Genomic DNA, 24,534 nt, shown 5'->3' on the forward strand with positions numbered 1-24,534 from the left:
CTCTCACAATTACGTGAACGGACGTCCATTGTTTTGGATGACGCGTGTATGACGCTTCGTGGACGAACAACCTCAGGCTTATCCCTTGGCACCGTTTTACCGATAGAGTTTGCTAAGCTCCGTCGATTGACCTCTCAACTTGTGAGAGGTGGACAGGTAGACAATGAGATGGATCAAGATGGACAAACCACTGTACATTAGTAGCATAAAATTAAATTATATTCAGGCTAAACGATTTACAAGTGATTTTCGATATATGGGGTGTTAAATGAAATGGGGTGTGCTTTTGCGTTATTTCAAGGGTGGACTAGAAGGGTAGGTTAAAAGAAGTTCTAGTAATTAGGACTACACACCTGATAAGCAACTTGAAGATTTAAGAAACATAATTCAAAATTATAAGCAAACTTTTATTTAAGTTACTCAACTTGCTTTTAATTATTCGTGCTGTATAATTAACATGTCTAATTTTAATATTTTCTCAACTGTAATATGAGATTTTCGTACACGTTTCGTAACAAAGAATGATCACACTTTTGTAGAAGAATGTTTCATATGATCAGTAAATATTTAGCACTTGAATCTATATTAAAATTATTATCTTTATTTAAATTAATTCAGATCCATTGTACCTTAATCACACTAGTTTCGAATTATCAACATTCCAAAATTTCGTCGACAGCCACAAAATAAAGTTTCCACTGTACAGACATTAATCACATGACAGAACTCTAATGAAAATTATTCATAGTTTTATAAAGTAAAATTGCAACAACTGTTTCGTGGAAGAATAGAATCATGGTGATCTATATTACTGTTCGAAGGGAAGTCTTGAAATGGAGCAGTATTGCGCCCTTACAATGATGGACGCAAGAAGTTGTGCTAGTTGTTTCCTTAATTATACACAAGACTTCTTGTCAGTTTGAAAAAGCGTCTTTCCGAAGGGAGCAAATGAACGTGCACTTTCGTTGCAACCTACCAATTTGCATTTTTAATGTAAATGGTACGTAATACATTTCTAGGGAAGTCTACAATGTTACCTTCGTTTCTTCTTTTTCGATTTTTTTTTCGTTAGCAATGTAATTGCTAAGATTACCACAGATTGTATGAGCATTAGAATTTTTATGATGCAGTGCAGATAATTGTATTCGATCGATAAGCAATTCGAAAGAACGTTTTAGTTCAGTTTCTATTTCCAGCAAAATGGTGTTCAGTGCGCGGTGGTCGTTCGAGCATGATTCATTACAACTAAAGAGACTTAAGCGTAAGTTGGCTCGTAAATTAACACGTTCATACAGTGAAAACGACCGTTTGTAATCTTAATTAATTGGAATAATATTTCTAATATTTGTTGTGACTTTAAATTGAAAAATGTAACTATGGAGCAATGGTAATAGATCTATTAGAGCTGATGCATAATTTTACCCTGATTAATATATGATTAATACAACGTAGTTTAATAATTATGTTAGGAACAAAAATAAATAATAAATAATATTTATACTGATTTTATATTTATACTAAACAATTTTAATATTTATACTAAATTACAATGGTGTTTAGTACAGATGTTATTATTAGTAATCTATAATAACTCGGTAACTAAGACAATTTATTTATAACCTCAAATATTAATGAAGCATATTCTGATAAATATTAATTATACGGAATAGATTAAAAAAGAAAAAGTTGTATTGATTTTTGTAGCCAATAGTGTGTATATTTTCTAATTTGCCACAATTCTCGAAAAGCAAATGTGATTTAATTTCTTTAACGAAACTGTCTATTTTTTATGTATATCAATTCTTTGAAATATTCTGTGTAAAAAATATTAGAACATTCAAAGTAACAATAAAATCAATTTTTGAAATATTGCACTATTTTGTAATCAATAACTATTGATTGAAATGTCTGTACCTTTGATATTGACATCTACGTTAAATATTTCGTTTAACGCCATTTAATTTTACCTAATTTTTTTTTACAAATTTAGAGTTATATTTTACAATTAGTTTGAATAAAATACAATATATAATAAACGTTATTATTTTTTTTGAATGATTTTATGTGGCCCAATTTTATCTTTTACCATTTTATAAATCAGTCGATTATTATGAAACACTTATATATATAAATAAGATTATTCCTTTTTAATGTGTGTACCTTATATTTATATCTTTTGTAATTCAAAAATATATTAAATTTTATACATTTTTATGAAATTTCATAAATATTAAATTTAACAAAATTTTGCTTCCTATAAGGATTACTAAACCTTTTAAGTGGTCCTGCAGGATTAGAAAGAACCATTAATGACGCCAAAAAGTATCATCAGTCACCCGGTTGAGATCAGCCTACGTCTGATTGGTGCATGGCCAACTTCTTCCTATCGGATTTTGAAATACATCGTTTGGTCAGTAATAATGTCTACGACCCTGATATTTCAATATTGGTACTGCATTAATCATATTAAAACAGATTCCTTACCGGATTTGTTAGACGGCTTATGCATTACTTGTTCGAATACTCTTCTTCTTGTGAAATTTCTTATTATTTGGTCTCGCAGGCGGTAAGATATACACTTTCATTTCTTCTTGAATTACTTTCGTTGAAATTATACCAATTTATATTTATATGTATTAAAATTTTCATCATTATTCACATCATCAGATAAATATTTTCTACATTCTTTACTATTTTTGTTTTGTGCATGTCATTTAATTTTATGTTATTTTATATATAAATTTTGTATGCACTTGATTAACTTGTTTGCTATCAAAAAGATGTAGGGCGTATTTGATCCATATTAATAAATTCGTCGTAATTAATGTATTAAGGTCGTGATACTTCAAATTGCATAATATCCACTTTCATAGACATGGAATTGTTATAAATATTCATTAGTTAATATAATACAATATTCATTAGTAGCAATGAAAACGTAATTAGGATTAAATTTTAATTCTCTAGAAAAACTGACTAAGCTTGTTAAAAGTATCATAAAATATGATATCTGTAATATCTGAGTTTATAAAACATTTTATTGTAGTCGTTATTATAGCATAAGATCACTGTTTATTTTATAGTGTCATAAACGTCACTTCTCTTGAAGTGTTTATTACGTTGTAATAAAAAACGGTTGTTACACTTTAGAATGACTATTCATATGATTCAGTATCTTAATTTATGACGACAATAATGAGAATAAAATGGTATAGTTATATAATTTCTGTACAGATTGTTCATAAAAACGGTATAATGCTTATAGGATACATACGATACACTATAATACGTAGTTAAAAGGTTTTAATTAATGGTAATTAATGGTAAGTTAATTGTTTTCGAGATAAAATTATTTTCGCATAGCATTTTCAATAATTATAAAAGATGTTTCACATGTTATCCTTCCCTTTCCATACAAGGTTTAGTATTTTCTTGCAAATGCCGCAAACTGCCGAAAATTCCATATCTCTATTGAACTGTTTGACAAACACGATTAGCTTATGTAAGTCTTCTAAGCTATTTATTGGCGAAATATATACTTTATTTTTCAAATACTCCCATCAAAAGAAGTCCAAAGGGTTTGAATCGTAGGGTCAAGAGGGCCATTCAACTGGTTCACCACATCCAATTTACCTTTGACCGAACACTGTTTTCAAGTGCTTTATCGCATTACAAATAAAATAAGGTCGGGCCATCTCATGTACCACATCGATAATTCTTCTCCAAAAAGTATGTCGTTTAAATACTGAAATAATGTATTTACCAAGGAAGTGAAATAAGCAGCACCGGAAAGCCGATTTGGGAGTATTACAAAGTCAATGAAATAATCTTCCATAATACCCGTTCAAACATTTAACGAAAAATGGTTTTGGTGATTCGTTTGAATAAATACGCGAGGATCCTCTTCTGTCCATACGAGATCATTATGAAAATTTGTAAATTCTTTCTACATTAATACAGCTTTACCAGTTAACAAAATGCAGGATACGAAATTCGGATTCGAAGCATATTTTACGAGTAGCTATTGTGAAAATTTTATTCTTGCTTGACAATCCGGTGGAGTAAGTGCTCGCATTCGTTGAATATGAATAAAGTAACTGCTCATGAAACATCTCCGAACAAGAATAATACCAATTCTTACGGTATCGGATATTCTTTTTACGTTTGTTCCGGGATTTTCTTCTACAATTATTAAAATGCGATTCTCCCTATTAGCAGTCAATACAGATCTAGGTTTATTAGAGTTTCAATAGCAAGTTTCAGAAGCGCCTGATTCGAAAGGGTGTTGGTAAAGAAATCGAAACAGCGTGTGAGAGAGACCTCTCGATTAGGAAACTTTTCCGTGCAAAGGCGTCGTGCAGCTAAAGCACTCCCATTAGCACGATCACACGTAAAATGCTCTGCCATTTCTTTATTACAGTAATACGCTGACATTTTCAGCACGGTGCTTTGCAACTGTGTAATACTAAATAGATCCACAATCACCGGTTACCGACAACTGACTGATTGCTGATGAAATCTTTTGTCACGAAGTATGTATGGAAATTGAATAAGGACATTCAGAATGCAGTTTATAAACACCGAGGTAACATCGCACGCGATAATAGAAGCTAGTGTGTCAATCGCACTGCGGTTGTACAAGAGTATTTGTATATCAGAAACTGTTAACCTTTTGATCTACATGTTTTACTCAACATTGTTTCTTTTTTTATGCGCAATGTTCTATGTACCACATAAGTGTGAAACAATTTTTGTAATTTCTATGTAATCGCAATATAATTCTTTCAATTTTAAGTTTCTATGCAGAGCAAAGAAATATTAGTTGTATACATTATTAACAATTTTTATGTTTCTCAATTGAATTATATCAAATAATACATTAAATAAATTAAATCGAGTTAAATAGAATCGCGTCAAATATAATCTTGACGAATTGAATCGTGCCAAGTCGAAAGACATCAATTTAAATTACAACAAATCACATCGCGGTGAATCGTGGTGATTTGAGTCGCATTGATTCGGATCAGGTTCTATTAAAATGGACTGAATCGTGTCGATTTGAATTGGGCTAATTCCAGTCGTGTTGAATTGAATCGCGTTCACGTTGATCTCCAATCGTCTTCGCCCTCCTTTGGAGATGTGCGACTGAGAGAATTATTACTGGGCTATTTGTGTCCTTTAGTGTCAGTTTCAACTTCGCGTCAATTTCTGTTAAATGCTTTGGTGTATGCTCTACAATGCCTCTCCACCATTGCTAGAAGAGTAGACTCAAGTTTCGGAAACACCCCGACATCGGAATCCCTCTTTGAGTGATTTTGTGCTCACGCTACAAATTATGTATGTCAGCATCAACTTGATATTCACTTGATCTAGAAAACTAAAATTTAATCTCGATTAGCTTGTCATTATCAATTAAAAATTATCACAAACTCAGAAATACTACTGTAAAATTCAATATTATGCAATTTGTAATGCACAACTTACTAACAAATAGACTTATTTCATTTCTCGAAATAATTAAGGTAAGGTATCGTGGAAATAGAAAAGTATGCAAGATATGATTACTATTAACAATGAAACGATGATAATTGAAAGCAGATACTGATTCGAGTTTAATGTCCTCTTCACAGATTATAAGTGCACGAAAACTATAGCATATGACCGTGGACATTGTTTTACGCAGAGTTGTTTCGGAAATTTTGGCAATAATGGCGGAAGATTGGACTAATTGTAAATCCGAATGGAATCTGGAAGCTATGATAGATAAAGCTACGTTGTCGTATCGTATTACGAGGATTATGCTTGTATCGTTCTTAAGCAGTTCAATTCTATACACATTGGGTGTATTTTTCGGTTCTGATAATGACAATGGAACATCGAATCCCAATGAAAGGAAATTTGTATTGAGAATGGAATTTCCATTCGAAGCGACAATTTCGCCTATTTACGAAGTTATTGTAATTGTTCAAATCATTGCCCAAGCAACATTTGCTGTGATGGCAGGAATGTTAATGACACTTAATGCAACGTTTGTGAGTTAATTTTTATTTTCTGGGATTATGTTAATTTTATGTCGTGAACATTGCAAATTTTTCATGTTAAAAGAAGGCAAAAATGTTGTTATTAGATTGTAATTTACAGTTGTAGGAAAAAAAGTGGTTTGAGATATGCGGCCTTAAGCCGTTGTCATGGTAATTGAATTGCTTTCAAATAGTTAATAAACAGGTGTGTTACATTAGAAAACGCCAAGAAGATGGTTATTCATTTTTAATTTGTAATCTTGAGTAAAGAAACCGGTGTGAGACGTGATATACGGCCTTAAGCCGCTGTTACGTTGATTGATTTGTCTTAAATAAACAGGTGCGCCATATTAGAAAATCTCGAAAGGACATTTATCAGTTTGTAGTTGAATATATAATTCTGGGCAAAAAAACTGATTTGTGACGTAATTTCTCCTTAAATCGTTGCCACTCACATTAATTATTTTGTATAATATTAAAAAGCTAATTCCTCGTACAGATATTGTTGTTTGCGCCATAACATCTCAGTAGATTATTCTAACGTCATTTTTTGAAGCAAAGTGTCATTCACACAGACATTTGTTGCGCACAAGATGGCGTCAGTGAGCGGAAATACTTATAATTGATCAGCTGTTTGTAACAAATGGCGTCCAGAAGTCAGACGCTCAATTATCGTACATACCTTTAAAACAATATTTCAGTTTGCACAACATTCAATTTCTATTTATATGGACAATTTGAAATATTTTAAAGTGTATATCATATCTTTAATCCTATTATTCAATTTTGAAATTATGTTTTGCTGATTTTAGGTACTTCATTTAGTCAGTCAAGTCGACATTATATGCGAAAGATTAACGCAAATATTAAACGACAACAACGAAGAAAAATCACGTGTTGGCATTATAAAAAAAATCATTTTAAAACATCAGAGGATTTTAGATTTGTGTAATAATGTCGATTATGTGTTAACATTCATATCACTGATACAATTTTTCCTTAATACCGTGGTCATTTGTTTTCTGAGCTTCATTCTAGTAACTGTGAGTAATTTAATTTTTGTTTATGTCGTTTAATACCATCAACGATCATATTTGTACATCATTTGTTTTAGTCATTAAACACTGACGAAGCAGCAATAATCATATCAAAATGTTTTCCTTATTTCGTCGTCATTCATTTGGAGGCGCTTATACTCTGTTACACGGGCGAATATCTCACCACGAAAGTAAGATAGAAATTTTATTATTTACAAAAAGAATTTTTTATGTTTATTATTGATTGGTCTTTTTCGTAGAGTAAAAGCATCAGCTGGGCGGCGTACAACTCTAATTGGTATCAATTAAGCATTCGTGAATGCCGCGCTCTTTTGCTGTTAATATTACGTTCTCAAAGGCCTATGACACTAACAATTGGAAAATATATTAACCTTTCATTAGAGACTTTTGCTAACGTAAGAATATCTCCTTTATATAAGATATTAAAAATATCTTTTTAATTTTTATTTTTATTTTTCTTTAGAATTATTTATTAAAATTTAATATATAACAATTCTCAATTGAAGTTAGTATCATTTGACTCAATAACAATTTACTATACTTTGATTATTTTTTTCAAATTTAGGTACCATCTTATTTTAATTGAAACATGAGTATTAATATATTTTATAGAATGATAAAAAGGAAACGTGGAAAATAATATTTAAAAGAATGTTGTGTCGAAAATGCAGGAGTGTCAAGCGTGGAAGCGGCTTAAGGTGGCATGTCACGTGTTTATCTTGATAACTTTGTTTTTATAACATGTTAATTTGGAAGATTACTTCAAAGACTATCGCCATTTTAATCCAAACAAATAACGAATGTAATAACTAACATATAAACAATATATTCAAAAATATAAACAAATATGTTGTTTAGATTACTCAAGCAATACAATGTGATAAATGTTGTATTTACATAGTTCTCTTAATGTTAAAATCTGAGAATTCAACTGTAAATGCATAATATTCAAATGTAAAGATATACAAGATGCAAATTATGTTAAACAATAACGTTTATTGTATCAGCAGCGATAATATAAAAAATCAAGATATTTAAAACTTTTCAAAATAATATAAGAAGATAATAAAAAGGAAAAAGAGGTTACACATACATATATTAATTGCAATCTTACACATTAGAAGTACTAAGTGTGGCAACGGCTTAACGTGGCATGTCACCTTAATTTTTATACATATCACGCTGTAACTTTCATATTTTTAAAAAAAATTTCATTATTTTGAAGGTGAAACACTTTTCTTTTTTAAATGTAGATTTAAAATTTTTCTTTCACACATAATGCCGCATCCACGCTAGTTTTTACGAACATTACAGTGTAGAGGCAGCTTCAGATTTGATCTGTTGTTAAACACTACATTTTGTTTTATAGATGTTAAAAACTTCGGCTTCATACGTTTCGGTACTGTATGCAATGGAGTAAGGTGCGAAGAAGAAACTACTTTTATAGTCGTAACGATGAACGTAACACAAATGTGAATAGACTTGATAATAGTGTAAATAAAATACAACAAGCAGTGATTCACTTTTTAAATTTTCCATCACTTTTCCTAAAAAAATACAAATATTTTTAGAAGCATGCATTTGTTTAATTTCAGAACCTTCCTTTAATATCCTTAAAATAATTATTTTCTTGTAAGATTTTTTTGAGACATCAATTGTTGTTTAATTAATTTATGTGAGTTAGTAATAAACTAACAATCATTTTTATTCTCAAAATTATACTGTTTTTTTAGATATTATTTTTCCACTATTATATTATCTTTTGTTTTAAAATTTGAATGTCGAATGGTGATTGATTTCAGAATTAAAAAATGAAGCGTAAAAATTTACCATAAATATCAATTAAAAAATTCTTTACCTTTTACATAATTAGTCAATTTTTAATTTCACTAGCTACAATTTTAATTTACTCTGATTTTATATTAATCTTGCCACAATGTACAACTACTCGAAATAATTTTTAAGATCCTTAAACCTATTAAAATCACAATGAAACTTTTCAAATATGCAACCAACGTTCTTATAATTTTATTGTACCTTCAGTGCAAATTGTTAGCACTCTGGCTATGTAAGAAATGTACTTTTTTTAACCCAACATTATATTCTCCCTTCACGAACCACACATTTGTGGAACAATTTTTCCTGCACTCTTCAAACTTCGAAATCTTCCCTAACCTATCATTCCAGTAATTTATTATGCATTCGCGTGTCGTACGTGTATCCATATATTTTTAATGCACTTCGTCCATTGATCCTCGAATTTGCAACAGTACTTTCTTCGAGTATTTTTATTCCAAGCAAGCTTACGATTATTGTACAATATTATTTGCCGTATCTGGTCTTGCATTAGGGACAATTGTTCCGCGAAGTTTAGTCTATGACAAGATATTGTACAAATACGTCGTTCTGTGACAGGGGCGAAGGAATCGATAGGATAATTTATATGTAACACAATTTTGTTAAACAAAGTATTTTGTACCAAATGAAATTATCGACCACACTTAGCCCATCAGTTAGGTATGGCCTCCACTTTGTTGGCATTTGGCCAGGAACACCATTACCAGGGTTGCATAAAGTTTGTTGGGTAATAGCTATGGTGTTTTTTCAAACTTATCAGTATAAATACATTATACAACATTTTAAAACTGACAGTCTTTTGGACATGATAGACAATTTGAGTATCGCTATGCCCTTCAGTCTTGTGTGTATTAAATTGATCGTTGTTTGGACAAATCATGGGTGAGTGGCAAATATGTCATATAATATAATACTCCATTTAATTCAATTTAGAAAAAACCTCAATAGATTTTTCTATTTTTTTCTTTTAAAGATAAAATATTCTATTTAATTCAATTCAGAAAAATCTCGTTTTCCTATTACTATATTTTTTACTTTCTTATTGTGACTCGTAAAAAATATTAGGAAAATAATACTTAACTTATTTATTGTTTCAAGTGTACTCCGTGACATTTTATCAACAGTAGAGGAAGATTGCAAGAAGTACGCAGTCATCGATACAAATAATCTGATACCAAAAACTGCAAGTCTTTCTGTGTATTTTACAATCATGGTTATGTCCAGTTACGTAGTGTCGGCAGTTTTCTATCTGACGGGTACATTGACACAGGACACCAATAACAATTCAACAAGGCGGCTTCTTCTTCAGATGGATTTGCCTTTTGATACCAGCGAATCACCCACTTACGAACTCGTCCTATCCGCACAATTTCTTCATTTGGTTACATCCGCTCTTACGTTTGGTGTGTTCAGTGCTCTTCTCGTAATGGTGGTGGGTATGAATATTGTATGGGTCCATTTCCCATCGTGGTTCTTGTTTAAAAAGAAAATGAAAGCTCTTAAAAGAAATATAATCTTGTAGACATATACATGTAATCTTATAGAAATGTAATCTTACAGATATGTAGATATTAGGCTGGCTCATATTCTTTTTTCCTTCTTAACTCCCTAAAAGTACACAAGGTAGCACAAATCCTTACTTATGTCGGTAGTAAACTGCTTTGAGCGACCTCTTTAAATTTTTTAATGACCGCGAACTTTGAGCGATCTCAAATTTTTAGATGATTTTTTTACAACATATGTTAACTTTTCAGAGGGCGACAGCGAACAGAAAAAATTTGTTTCAGCTACTCTAATAGATATAATCTTATATTTATTGTTAATTTTTAATTTCTTATTAATATTGCAATTATTTAAAAATCTAATTGGTTGTTCATAGATCATGCACGTGGGCTGTCATGTTGATGTGATGTGTCAGGCGATAACGGATGATCCTCTCAGAACCAAAGAACAATTAAACTTCTTTATTAATAGGCACAAAGAAATTATTCTGTTCGTAGACAAAATTGAGAAACTTTTTACTTATATGGCTCTTAGTCAACTTGTGTCGAACACTCTGATTACTTGTTGCGTGGGATATCTTATTGTAATGGTAATATCCGTTTATAATTATATTTGTTATGTTTACATGTAGACGGTGTCCCATTTAAGTTGACATTGTCAAAAATCTCGAAGATGTGTGATTTAAAAAACAATTTAACAGGTTTCTTTTAATATTTCAAGTGGGAGTCAAATTGCATTACTAATTTTTTAATGCACGGGTGTCTTCGAGGTTATTTCAAGGTCACCTTGCGTTTTTTCTATCATGAACACATATTTTTTATTCCAGAATCATATGCTACGTGAAAAAGATGTACGATTTTTTCGAACTTTGTTTGATACATTTTATTGTAAGTTCCATATTGAACTAAGTGCTAAGTGTTATTATTTCTTTAATTATACTATTTTATAAACTTGATAGACGTTTCCTATAAATTTGTATGCATTAAAAGATAAAGATTGTTTTTCGCCAATGGATTTAGTTTTTATGCAATATAGTTTACAAAAGGAATAGTAATAGTTATTTGATTGTGCTTTGCGTCAAATTATTCTATGAACTTTACCGAAACAGTAATGTAAATTGATAATATATTATAAACATTTGAATATGTTTAAAGAACGTTTAAATGAAATAGAACACTTTAAACACACGAATTATTGCAGGTGTTTATCAGTTTGTTAACAAATTTGCATGTTTAACAGAAAATCTGATTATGACAAAAATTAATTTGACTTTTAAAATTTTATAAGGAAGACACTTTTATGTACCTTCTTGTTTTATAAAATAACAATCATCGAGTTTATAAAATTTTTAAATTTAAATTGAAAAATTGAGCTTTGCATCGCAATGTGCATTTAAACAGAGAGTATTTTTGAGAAGAAATATGAGAAAGTATAACTTTGTTCGTCTCAAAATTATTGAATAACAAATATTTTTATACTGTCGTAGTTATTATCATTGTCTCTTCTGTACGAAGCAATATAAGAGAGATAAGGATGGTTTATATTTGTGCAAAGTTTCTTAGTTTTCCCACATGAGGTCGCCAAGAGCAATTTGAAATCGCTTCATAACTTCTGTTGTTTTTTACTATTTACAAAATATATTTTAATCACTGCAAAGTTAAAATTCAGCTGACTTCAAAATGAAAAAAATTCTAGAAAATTGTAATTGCTCGAGAACCGAGTTTTTATATAAAACAAAATTATAACTTCTTCAACTTTTTGTACCTTTAACTGAATATGTACATGATTACTTTCATACAAGATGTACACATTATGTGTATAATCGTCGATATATGTATACGTTCACTGACCTAATTAGATTTATTTAATCCAAGGTTAAATATTAAATAGAATATTTAAATGTTTACAACATGTTAATTACAATATTATTTTATTTGGGAGAGGGCATAGAATCATCTTATATAAAATACAATATAAAAATCTATCACTGTTTCAGCACAAGATATTTTAAAATTGAAAATTTGTATTTTTTATCCAAACTCACACTTCTTAAAAAAGAAATTGATAATAAGAAATGTTGTTGAGAATTAAAAACTGTAAGAAAGGTCTATGAGTAATATAAATTCAAAATGTCTGTTAAATAATATAATATCGAAATAACAGAAAAGAAGTATTCACACGAATGTAATTTAAACTGACAAAGAAATGATAATAAAACGTTTGAATTAACCCGTTTAGTGTTTTCAAAATATAATTTACAATATGAAGATAATTACGTTACTTCCCTGTCATAATTTATATAAAATTCATGTTACAGTCGATACACACCGCGAATGGACCTGCTCTACTGATCAAATCCGTTCTGTTCTACATTGCTATTTGCTTAGAAGCATTCATATATTGTTTCGCTGGAGAATATCTCAGTATCAAGGTAATTCACTTATTCGTTCACTCAGCGCTTCTTGTGTTGTTGATTGCCCGCGTTCAATGGCGCACACAAATATAACTCAATCCTTCTCAAACATAATTTGTATACTTGTATTTGTATATTTCATTCTTTTCCAAAATCTGAAAGATTGATAACCATATAATTACGAATAATTTAATTATTCTCGTTGGTCAAAGTTTTACATATAAACAATTCGTGGATATTTAGGTACAGATACATCTTCTGCACCTTCGTCAGACTCGGTCCTTTATAATAGACATAGATTCGTCGTGTATAAAAGGGCTTAGATGCAAGAAATCTTTTAGGGTCCAAAACAATTTATTAACAATAAAATAATATATAAAAATATTATAAAAAGGAAGAAAAAATAAAATATAAAAATAAATGAAATGAACGAACATTAAGATGTTTACATATACAACCCCTTTCCGGGACAATTCCTCACACTAGTTGTGAACCTCCCTGTATAATTTTTTTTATGTGTTTCTATAAATTTTTTTTACTCCGTTTTCTCTTTGTGTTTTTCTTTTTTCCCTGATTCACAACAGTTAGATGAACTGATGATGCACAAAACTGCATTTATATTTATAGAAAAATAAGGTATACACCTGACTAACCAGATTAACCTAAATATACTTTTTTCTTCATTTTATTAAACCGATTTTTCTGTGAAAAGCGTGTAAAGTGAATTCCGGTTAGTATGATTTTCCAATACATATTTGGAGTGTCGAGAAAAAATTTGTTTTCTTTTTTAGAGTAAATTGATTGGTGATACGGCATATGAGTCTGCCTGGTATGATTTGCGTCCGAGTGAAAATCGACTCCTAATACTCTTGATTTTAAGATCTCAAAAAGGATTTACGTTTACTTTTGGAAAATTTTCGAGCCCTTCGTTGGAGAGCTTTACCAGCGTAAGCCACTTATATTTTCATTTAATAATTATAATCATTTATGTTCATAACACATTTTCACAAGTTACTGTTTCGTGCGTTAATGAAATATTTTGGGAATTGCTTTTGTGTTTTCAGAAAGTATAGTATACTTTGTTCATCTTTTGTATTTGATAATATTGTATAGAATTTTTAAGTATGTAATATTAGAGGAGAATGGAGTATTTTATTATTTTATTATCTTTTGCATTTGATAAAATATAAGATTTCGGAGTAAGTAATATTACAGGAAAATAGAGTACATTCTATTTTAATATTATTTACATTTTATTTTAAAGTAATAACTTTATTATCTTTTTTATCTGATAAAATGTAAAATTTTCGACTATGTAACATTAGAGGAAAGTACCAAATATGAAGATTACACATATAATATTTTTATGAAAAAAAAAAGCAAAAGATGATATTTATCTTTCTGATTAAGACTTTCTATTAATTATTAAAAGCGGTTTCTACTACTTTCTATTAATTCGTACGTTTTGTAATATAATCGTACTTTCTACAAATTGAATGAAAAGATAGTTACAAATAAAAAAAGTGGAAGACATTGATTTATTTGTCTTTCTTATTTAAATGAATATTCATTTTTTACAATAAAAATTAAGTTTACTTTAAAAGTTTCCTAAGTGTTCTATACTACTATTTGTAACTTTCGACTATTTTCATGTTTTATTATAATTTCAAGGCATTTAAATTTTATCTTTATGTTTTTAAATAAAGTTTTTATAATTAGATATTTCATATTAAGCATAGTTATTCTATTTCACATTTGGTTATTTTCTTGGATAATATTAATTCTTTGTTGCTATGCAAATATTGATAATATTAATTACTGTTGCAAATATACCGCATAAATTCTTCTATGATGTCAAACGAATACTAAACTCAATAATAATGAATTATCGTTATGAGAAATAAATGTTGTTATTAAAAGAATTATTGAATACATTTCCTATCTTTGGTTACTGTTTTTTATTATGCCTGTTTACTGTTTGTGATATTATATCATTTTTCTGTAAGAAAGTTGTAGTAGTAGGTAAAGTTTATTGTTATTTTTTACTAACGTTACTTATAAATGTTTAAAAATGCATTCTGTCTAAAATTGAAAGAAAGAGGCAACAAAGGGTTACCTACATGCCGCACATACTTCATATCATTAATACAAATTTTTTTGAATTTAGAAGTTTCATAACTATTCTATTATAAATTAATAATTAATTATATGTTACTACACTTACATAGGGTAAATGTATCAATTACGGAGCGTTTGTATTAGTTTCCTCATTCAAAATTACACGTCAATAAACATAAACAAAATTCTATAAATTAATTGTAATTATTAATAAATAAGATTAAAAATAATTTCAGTACGTTTCAATGATATAAATATTTATCAAAAATGCACATTACTATTTTAATGATTTTGACAGAAATTTTTATTTAAAACCTTAAGAAATTCGTACTGAAATATTTCATACAAAATGGTTATAAACGCTGACTTCGTACGAAATACATATTATACATATGTATCTTAAAATCGTCAAGTCTAGTAACAAATAAGTGAATTTAACATATACAACCTATTTTATTTCTATTTTTGAGTAAATTCTGTAATATCGCGAGATTTTCACGCTTGCCCTTAATAGGAAGCCCCCAAGCGCAGCTATTTGCCATAATCTCACGTTCATTCCAAGCTCCAAAAGTGAAACGTGTGCTATGTGTTATCAGCCAAATAATGTATTTTATTTTTATTAAATTATTTACCGCGAGACAACAACATTTAAAACAAAATCGTCATATTTCACAAAAGCTAGATTAGGGAGCGACATTTAAAGACGCCATAATAAGAGATACCGAAATGTAGACAGACTCCGAAATTGGGGCACCAAAATACATCTGCCGCAACTGGAAGTCCATAATACAGACAAAAACATCTGCTTCTATTTCATTAAATACACCATGAAAATTTAATTTGTTTTGCTTAAAAAGTTTTTTTACAAAATGGAATTGTTTAATAACGGATATCGATTTTAAGAATATGACATTCATGCAGTAGTGCTTTTCAATTAGTATATGATTGCGCGAACTGGATTAAAGTCTCCGTAACTGGAACACATACCCTACATAAATTAAAATAAATAATAGTATCATTCCTTTGTTTATAGATTATGAAAGTTTCGGCATCCTATATATCAGTTCTTCTGGCAATGTCCTGAAACATGTTATTCACAAACGTTATATTCGTTTACTTCTATTCAGCTGATCTACGTACTCTTAACTACATAAATTTCGTTTAGCAAACATTTACCATGATGTAAAAAATAAATGTTTATATACAAATAAAAAGTTTGCGATCTGTAGTTTTAAAAATCCCAGGGAAACAATCTTTGCAAACTCCTCTATAGATCACCGTTTTCATAACTTTTTTCTTACGGAAATAAAATCGAACAGGAGAAAGTTGCAACTACGTTCGCTGTAGCAAATGATACCGAGGTATTCCAGGCTTTAGCGCAATGCATCGATCAGATTAGCAGTGCAAAAAGTGTGTGATTTGCCTGATTTAGTATGCACCCGCGAGTCGTATCACCGCTCACTCTATATTTTTAATGAAGACAATCCGCCATTGCAACAAAGTTTTGATTACGATTTCAACAACGCTACCCTCTGCTCCTACAGCCAGACAAACTGCGTAATTACTTCATTATTTGTAATATTAATGCGGGCAACGCGAACGGCGATGCTGATTGCACCCGCCATTGTTCAACCGCTATAAGCTTCGCGTAATAATTTCTTCGAAGTTTTCAGTTTATCGTAGATCATTGTCCAAGCACAGTGACCTTCCGGGAATTGATGGTAACAGTTGTGGTAGCAGTGCACAATAAACGAAAGATGGTTCGCTTTTAACGCGATCGTGCGAATTTAAAAGGCATATGCGAGAAAATAAAGGCAATATATGATCGATTGCTACATAAAATGAAATCAACGAGTACAATTAGCCCCTCCGTTAAATATGGTCTTCACTTCATTGGTCTCTGGCCAGGAACACCGTTTCCAGCGCTGCATAAATTTTATTGGATAACGTCTATGGCTACAATTCAAATTTATCAATACAGATACATCATCCAGCATTTCCAATCTGATAGCCTCATGCAAACGATAGACAACTTCTGTATCGCCCTCGTGTTCACTCTGATGAGTATCAAATTAATTATCACGTGGGTAAATCATGGGTGAGATATTCTAGTTTTGTTGTGAATATTCTCAATTTTCATTGTTCGTAATTTACTTTGAATTATTACAGCATTTTGTGTTATTTCATTCTTGTATTTGAAATGCATTAATGTTTTGATGGCAATGCTTTTTTGGTTCCTTCATTGCTATTTTATTAAGTATTTTTTAATTACTTAGTTCATTATTGTTTCGTTGATTATTTTTTAATTATTCAGTTGATTATAAGTATTTTATTAACTATTCCTATTTAAACAAAATATTTCAGTGTATTATGTGACATATTATCAACGATGGAAGATGAATGTCGAAAGTACGCAGCTATCGACATGGATAATTCGATATTTAAAACAGCTCATCTCTCTCAGTGGTTAACAACAACAATCATTTTCTCCTATGTAATATCCGTATTCTTTTACGTTATCGGATTTTTTGTGTCTGAATACAATAACGATACGTTATCCCGAAGTTTTCACTTGAAAATGGATCTACCTGTTGCAACGAAAGAAACACCTGTGTACGAGCTAGTATTAACTGCACAGTTTCTTCATCAAACGTCAACTGCTTTTTCGTTTGGCACTTTTAGTGCTCTTCTTTTAATGGTGGTAAGCGTTCGATATTCGCCATTTTTAATATTTACAGGGCCATTGCGGAAATTATGTATCACTCTTTGGAGAGAATAGTTTTGTTTGAGGAAGTGTGAATATTGTTATATGGGGAAGTTAAGTTTTAGGAAGAGTCTTGGGGAATAGAGAGAGTCTAGGGAGTATAGAGAGAAATTAGAATGAGAGTAAGGAGAACTAAGGAAGCTATGAAAATTTCTAGGGAGTAACCAAATTTAGGAAAAACCTATAGACAGTTTAAAGATAGTACTAGATAATATTCTCAAATTTTTTAAACTCACCAATTTTTAAATATATGTATTATTAAGTTCTACAATTATTAAATTGAAATTATTAATCCTAAATTCTTAAAACTCAAAATTTAGAATTGTTTTAATTTTAAAACTTCAAGTTGTCAAATTATCAAATTCTCAAATCCTCAAATTCTAGGACTCATAAAATTTCCAAATTTCTAAGTCCTAAACTTACAAAATATTCAAATTTCTAAATATTCAAATTCCCAAATCTTCAAATTCTAAAATTTCTAAATATTCAAATTCCCAAATCTTCAAATTCTAAAATTTCTAAATCCCTAAATTCATAGATCTCTAAATTTCCAAACCCTTAAATTTCTAAATCTCTAAATTTCCAAGTCCTTAAACTTTCAAAACCCTAGATTCCCAAATTCTCAAACTCCCAAAATCTTCAAATTTTAAAATTAACAACATTTCCAAAAACGAAAATCCCCAAATTTAAAAACTCTCAGAATATACAAATTATCAGATTCCCAAATTCTCTAATCTCCAAATTTTGAAATTTTTAAATCTTTAAATTTCCAAATCCCTTAATTTCTAAATCTCTAAATTTCTAAATCACCAGATTTCCAAATCATCAAATGTCAAAATCTCCTCAGGTCTACAGCTCCAAAATTCTAAATATTAAAAATTTCAAATAAAAGTGAAGACTTACTACAATTATGAATAGTAGCAATCCTGTCAAATATTAATAATACATTAAAAATTTCTAAAATTTCGTGTGCTTGTAGGTACTTCACGTAGGGTGTCAGGTTGACATTATGTGTCAAACAATAACAGAAGATCGACTCAAGAATAAAGAACAATTAAAGTTTTTTATTAATCGACACCAGGATATCATCTTACTTACAGAAAGAATTGAAAAATTATTTACATATGCGGCACTTAGTCAACTTTTATCAAATACTCTAAATACGTGTTGTTTAGGATTCCTTATCGTAATTGTAAGTAAACCATGATTCGTTTATAAACAATTTATTATCGAGTGATTCGCTTATGTCAATAATTTGATGTTACAGGCGTTCAATATCGATAATGGACTACCTATTTTAATCAAATCTATTTTATTCTATGTTGTTGTCTGGTTAGACGCGTATTTATATTGCTTCGCGGGAGAATATCTCAGTACCAAGGTTATCAAATGACACATAATACAAAAAGATTTATGCTGCAATAAACTCGTTTCAAAAATTTTTGAAATATAAGTTTAAAACTTTAGGATTATAAACTTAACATCACGAAATATCGACATTTTTACATTATATTTCGCCAAAATATCACATATTTTTTAGAGTAAATTGATTTGCGAAACAGCATACAAGTGCCTTTGGTACGATTTGCATCCGAATGAGAGTCAACTTCTAGTACTTCCGATACTCAGATCGCAAAAAGGACTTAAGCTCACTTTTGGAAAATTTTCAAGTCTCTCTTTGGAAAGTTTTATGTCTGTAAGTTTTCCATCTTTTATTTTACCATAAATAATATGTATAGGTATGAACAAAAAAATATTCAATATTTATATGGTATGCAGGACATTTTGTAGAAAGTACAAGGAACTTAATAAATCATAGGTAGTGACATCAATCGTTCCTGAGACAATATTATTTTTAGTGTATTAACATGACTGACTTATTGTGTAATGCCTTCTAAATAATTGTAGAAAACGTTTAACACGTCCTTCTTCCTTTTTCACGTATGGTTCAGTATATTCAAACAAAGCTACTCTGTCGAAAATTCCGTATATCTATTGAATTATTTGACAGATACGATTAATTCTTCCACGTTCTGTATTGACGAAGATTGCATTTTGTTTTTCAAATACTTTCATCAAAAGAAGTTCAAAGGGTTTAAATCGGGATTTCGAGAGGCTCATTCAACTCATCAAGATCAATTCATCTTTGACCGAAAACTGTGTTCAAGTGCTCTATCTCATTACACACAAAATGAGATCAAGTCATATCATGTACCACATCCATAACCTTCCTTCCAAAGGCATGTCTCCCAAGTACCGAGGTAATGTATTCACCAAGAAAGTGAAATAAGCAGCACCTGAAAGCCGATTTGAGAGTATTATAGGATCAATGAGGTAATCTTCCATAATACCTATTCAAACATTTAACGAAAAGCGGTGTTGGTGATTTACTTGAATAAATGCACGAGGATTCTCATCTGTCCATACGAGATCATTAAGAAAATTTGTAAATTCTTTCTACATTAATACAGCTTTACCAGTTAACAAAATGCAGGATACGAAATTCGGATTCGAAGCATATTTTACGAGTAGCTATTGTGAAAATTTTATTCTTGCTTGACAATCCGGTGGAGTAAGTGCTCGCATTCGTTGAATATGAATAAAGTAACTGCTCATGAAACAACATCTCCGAACAAGAATAATACAAATTATTACGATATCGGATATTCTTCTTACGTTTGTTCCGGGATTTTCTTCTACAATTATTAAAATGCGATTCTCCCTATTAGCAGTCAATACAGATCTAGGTTTACCAGAATTTCAATAGCAAGTTTCAGATGCGCCTGATTCGAAAGGGTGTTGGTAAAGATATCGAAACAGCGTGTGAGAGAGACCTCTCGATTAGGAAACTTTTCCGTGCAAAGGCGTCATGCAGCTAAAGCACTCCCATTAGCACGATCACACATAAAATGCTCTGCCATTTCTTTATTACAGTAATACGCTGACATTTTCAGCACGATGCTTTGCAACTGTGTAATACTAAATAGATCCACAATCACCGGTTACGGACAATTGACTGATTGGCGATGAAATCTTTTGTCATAAAGTATGTATGGGAATTGAATAAGGACATTCAATGCAGTTTATAAACACTGAGGTAACATCGCACGCGATAATAGAAGCCAGTGTGTCAATCGCATTGCGGACGTACAAGAGTATTTGTATATCAGAAACTGTTATTTTTTTTTACTCAAGTTTCTTGTTAGTCAGTACATCCAGTTCTATCTACCATATAAATATTGCATTATTGAAACAAAACTATTTATTAGGATTGTTATTTGTAAATCTTGTGTATTAATATTATTATTACTTTTGTAATATGGGTGACAATAATTTTATTATTATGTTTGTAGATGATGAAGGCCTCAGCTTCGTATATGTCGGTACTGCTTGCAATGTCTTGAGAAATAAATATTGTTAACAATAAAACATAGTCTGTTATAATTTAAACAGTCTTGTGTTTAGTTTCAATTATGAGATATTCTTGAATATTTATTTATTTTCCGAGTATTAAAAACTTCGTGTGTATTTTTGTTTCTTAAATAAAATGGAGTTAAGCGTTGTAAATTCGTTCAAATCAGGTAAGTAGACCTATTAGGTTGGGGAATAAGTTCGTGGCGTTTTGATATTTTCTTTTTTTTTACAGCGACATTTTGCAATTTGCAAGAAGTTATAATATTCATTCGATAGAGCTCTTTCTGCTCTACAAAACTGTGTTAATCGTTTTTTTCAATAGATTCATTCGTCATTACTATTGAGGCTCAGAAATGGAATATCCAGGAGGTAAAAATTAGCATTTTGGACACCTGCTTTTCTTCGCTTTCGATATTTGCAATGTATACGGAAAAAGTGTCATAGGTGAGTCGACAGCACGGAAATGGTTTGCAAAATTCAAAAATGGCGATTTTAACGTCAAAAACCCACCCCGCAGCGGAAGACCTTCTGAGTTCGACGAAGACCGTCTCCGAGCACGTGTGAAGCAGGATGGTCCTCAAATTAGTCGTAAATTGGTCGAAAATATGAACTGTGACCACAAAACTATTCTCAATCATCTCCATTCAATGGGATTTGTTGAAAAATTGGGAGCCTGGGTGCCTCACGAAGTGAACGCTACGAACTTATTGCCCAACCTTGGGTTGAATTTTGCAAACCATTTCCGTGCTGTCGACTCACCTATGATACCTTTTCCGTATATATTGCAAATATCCCGGTCTGTTTCAGCAGGTGTCGAAAATGCTGCTTTTTACCTTCTTGATATTCCATTTCTAAGCTTCAATAGTAATGACGAATGAATCTACTGAAAAAAACGATTAACACAGTTTTGTAGAGCAGAAAGAGCTCTATCGAATGAATATTATAACTTCTTGCAAATTGCAAAATGTCGCTGTAAAAAAAAAGAAAATGTCAAAACGCCACGAACTTATTCCCCAACCTAATACTAGTGTACTATTACGTTATCAAAAATGATAAATAAGTATATTGATATAATTAAACATTAATCTTTAATTGTAAAAAGAATGTACGTTACAAGTATCATGCACTTTAAATGCTTGCAATTCACAAAGAGGCGATCAGATGTTGATATTTTTGTTTCATTTTCATTTTTTATAGTTTGTGGATTTATTCGACCGAACGAGGAGAGTTTACGTTTTATACAATTATAGAAAAAACGGCTTTTAAAAATTTTAAATAAAATGAAAGCAATTTCCGTATCATGTATCAGTGATATTTGAAATTGTTATGATCTGAAAGTTGCGGGATCAAATCTCGCAGCAATTTCGTTTTTATAGTTTTTCACGTAGTTAAATACTTATTTATTAAATTTTACTTTAAAATTTATTAAAATTACTCGAATTAATAAATACTTAATATTTCACACTAAATTTTACCAATGAATTTAGTTATAAAAGAGAATTTTTCATTGCGATTAACTACTACATATTTTGTAATTTCCACAATTTTCATTAACCGAGGAGCATATTACAGAACAATGAGGTTACACGACCTTTGAAACATCTATCACAGTTAAACTTTGTTATAATTACAGAGGACACCAAAGGCAGTAATTTTGCACAAGCATAATACGCAACTTTAGAAAATAAGGGAGAATTTACATTTGAGGTTGTTGTAATTTGTATTTCGCTGTTGTAAAGTGATACGAAATCAAGAATGTGCTGTAAACTGACGGAATTCAAATCTCTACGCTTATTAAACTGCGAAAAGTGAGTTCGAATCATGGTAGAAATTATGAAAATTTTCTTTTCAATTTTTTACTAACACCAAAAAAATATTTTTAAGCAATGGCAGAAAAAATTAAATAAAAGAAATTGATTTGCTTAAATATTATATTAAGTTAAACGAAACTTATTTTCTTAATTTCATCATTTTTAAATGAACAAACGAGATATTCTATGAAGGAATATGTTGGAGTACGGCCTAATTTATGGCAGGGACTAAGGGTTTTGAGGGGTGACGGAAAGCAGTTTTCTTGGGACTCTTGGTTTTTCCTTGAGTCCAACTTTCGCCCACTCTGGCTTTCGTTTTCCCTTTCGACAGGGAAGCGCGCTAAGGGCGCACTGGAAGGGAAGGTTACGAAAAAGCGAATATTTTCCAATCAGTCAGTTCAGTAAAAATCATCGATCAGATTAGTTGGTCAAAAATCAGTCAGTCAACCGGATAAGTCGGTTGAGTCATTTAGTTTTTCAGTCAGTCAACTGGATCAGTCAGTTAAAATTACTTAGATCAGCCTACACATATTAATACTTCACACACACACAGCTACGCACGTATACACGACACCACACACTAAATACGAATAAATCGTTATCTAAGAATTAGCTTGGATATCATTTGTTCCCAATTTAGTCATTGGGTGGTTCTTCAAGCTTTAGACGGCACTACTGTGCATATAATTTTTAGGAGTGATTAGCCCACTCCTTTCCAGAATAGAATTACTGTATAATTATTTATAATACAATTATTTAATTATTTACAATAATTACAATTTTTAAAACACTGGTATTAATAGCAATTTAAACCTTAATTAAATTAAAATCATTTATTCCTGCTTTATACAAGACTTAAATACAGTATTAAAATATCAAACAAAATAATTCGTAATTAAATTAAATGTGTCTTACGTTCTTATTTTTAAAAACAAAATGGATAGCAATAAAATAAAACTCAATGTTTGAAGTAACAGCTTTTGTTTTATTAAACGATGGTTAAACGATTATTTCCCACCCCTTGAAAAATCTAAGTTTGGACTGCGCTTAAAACTTTATATTGAAAAACGGCAAATAAATAATGGGCAAAGTTTAAACTTTAACCTGAGTTATAAAATTTAAGTTTAAACGAAGTTTAAACTGTTATTACAACATTGGTTCTTACGATGTCACGTATTATAAAAGCATTCAGAATATAAAGTATTGCTACATTGTATATTTAAAATTAAATATAGGTTTGTATAATTTATTATTGTTCGCGAATATTTGTTTATCAGAATAACAAGACCTCATTAACGTTTAAAAAGGTTTTCCTGTTTTTCATCGATCTTGATGTGAGATATGCAGATTCGTTTAAAAATTGGGGCACTCAATTCATGATGAATTAATTACTCGTTTTTTAATTAGTTCCATTATGGAGTCAGAGGAGATAAAAAATAATTTTAAAAATTATTATTATTATTATTATTAATACATCGATTTAATAAATCTACTGTCTTTTTATCATGCTTCATTTTATGTTACTCGAAAATACTAGATTTAAGACTGAAAAAATTACTATATTAAATTTTATATT

The 24,534-nt window shown here is 30.2% G+C and overlaps 3 protein-coding genes across 4 annotated transcripts; all 3 read left to right on the forward strand.

The window, feature by feature from the left end:
• Positions 1 to 2,291: 2,291 nt before the first annotated feature.
• Positions 2,292 to 8,609, forward strand: LOC100883604 (Odorant receptor 19a). 2 transcript variants are annotated; one of them, XM_076530701.1, is made up of 6 exons: positions 2,292 to 2,410; positions 5,631 to 6,032; positions 6,833 to 7,063; positions 7,135 to 7,248; positions 7,318 to 7,473; positions 8,448 to 8,609. In XM_076530701.1, exons 2-6 carry the CDS (start codon positions 5,658 to 5,660, stop codon positions 8,496 to 8,498), a joined length of 927 nt encoding a protein of 308 aa, XP_076386816.1. In that variant the 5' UTR covers positions 2,292 to 2,410; positions 5,631 to 5,657; the 3' UTR covers positions 8,499 to 8,609. The 2 variants fall into 2 exon arrangements, with proteins under 2 accessions (XP_076386816.1, XP_012149880.2); XM_012294490.2 differs by lacking the exon at positions 2,292 to 2,410 and having other exon boundaries at positions 5,413 to 6,032.
• An 865-nt stretch (positions 8,610 to 9,474) lies between these two features.
• On the forward strand, positions 9,475 to 13,951 carry LOC100883714 (odorant receptor 82a-like). The gene is made up of 5 exons (XM_076530702.1): positions 9,475 to 9,817; positions 10,034 to 10,367; positions 10,815 to 11,027; positions 12,756 to 12,869; positions 13,643 to 13,951. Exons 1-5 carry the CDS (start codon positions 9,561 to 9,563, stop codon positions 13,922 to 13,924), a joined length of 1,200 nt encoding a protein of 399 aa, XP_076386817.1. The 5' UTR covers positions 9,475 to 9,560; the 3' UTR covers positions 13,925 to 13,951.
• Positions 13,952 to 16,667: 2,716 nt separating this feature from the next.
• On the forward strand, positions 16,668 to 21,176 carry LOC100883826 (odorant receptor 4-like). Its single transcript, XM_003707174.3, has 6 exons — positions 16,668 to 17,067; positions 17,334 to 17,670; positions 18,713 to 18,925; positions 19,001 to 19,114; positions 19,274 to 19,429; positions 21,087 to 21,176. Exons 1-6 carry the CDS (start codon positions 16,811 to 16,813, stop codon positions 21,135 to 21,137), a joined length of 1,128 nt encoding a protein of 375 aa, XP_003707222.3. The 5' UTR covers positions 16,668 to 16,810; the 3' UTR covers positions 21,138 to 21,176.
• Positions 21,177 to 24,534: the final 3,358 nt, after the last annotated feature.

Source organism: Megachile rotundata, chromosome 4 (assembly GCF_050947335.1).
Source record: "Megachile rotundata isolate GNS110a chromosome 4, iyMegRotu1, whole genome shotgun sequence".
Lineage (NCBI taxonomy): Eukaryota > Metazoa > Arthropoda > Insecta > Hymenoptera > Megachilidae > Megachile > Megachile rotundata.

What these genes read in the sequence shown, in the direction of transcription:
- LOC100883604 (XM_076530701.1), top strand. Translation starts at nt 5,658, where the DNA reads ATGACCGTGGACATTGTTTTACGCAGAGTTGTTTCGGAAATTTTGGCA. An exon ending in GCGAATATCTCACCACGAAA is followed by an intron (nt 7,249 to 7,317) that starts GTAAGATAGAAA and finishes TCTTTTTCGTAG; the next exon opens with AGTAAAAGCATCAGCTGGGC. An exon ending in CATTAGAGACTTTTGCTAAC is followed by an intron (nt 7,474 to 8,447) that starts GTAAGAATATCT and finishes TTTGTTTTATAG; the next exon opens with ATGTTAAAAACTTCGGCTTC.
- LOC100883714 (XM_076530702.1), top strand. Translation starts at nt 9,561, where the DNA reads ATGAAATTATCGACCACACTTAGCCCATCAGTTAGGTATGGCCTCCAC. An exon ending in TGGGATATCTTATTGTAATG is followed by an intron (nt 11,028 to 12,755) that starts GTAATATCCGTT and finishes TTCATGTTACAG; the next exon opens with TCGATACACACCGCGAATGG. An exon ending in GAGAATATCTCAGTATCAAG is followed by an intron (nt 12,870 to 13,642) that starts GTAATTCACTTA and finishes TTTCTTTTTTAG; the next exon opens with AGTAAATTGATTGGTGATAC.
- LOC100883826 (XM_003707174.3), top strand. Translation starts at nt 16,811, where the DNA reads ATGAAATCAACGAGTACAATTAGCCCCTCCGTTAAATATGGTCTTCAC. An exon ending in GTGCTCTTCTTTTAATGGTG is followed by an intron (nt 17,671 to 18,712) that starts GTAAGCGTTCGA and finishes GTGTGCTTGTAG; the next exon opens with GTACTTCACGTAGGGTGTCA. An exon ending in TAGGATTCCTTATCGTAATT is followed by an intron (nt 18,926 to 19,000) that starts GTAAGTAAACCA and finishes TTGATGTTACAG; the next exon opens with GCGTTCAATATCGATAATGG.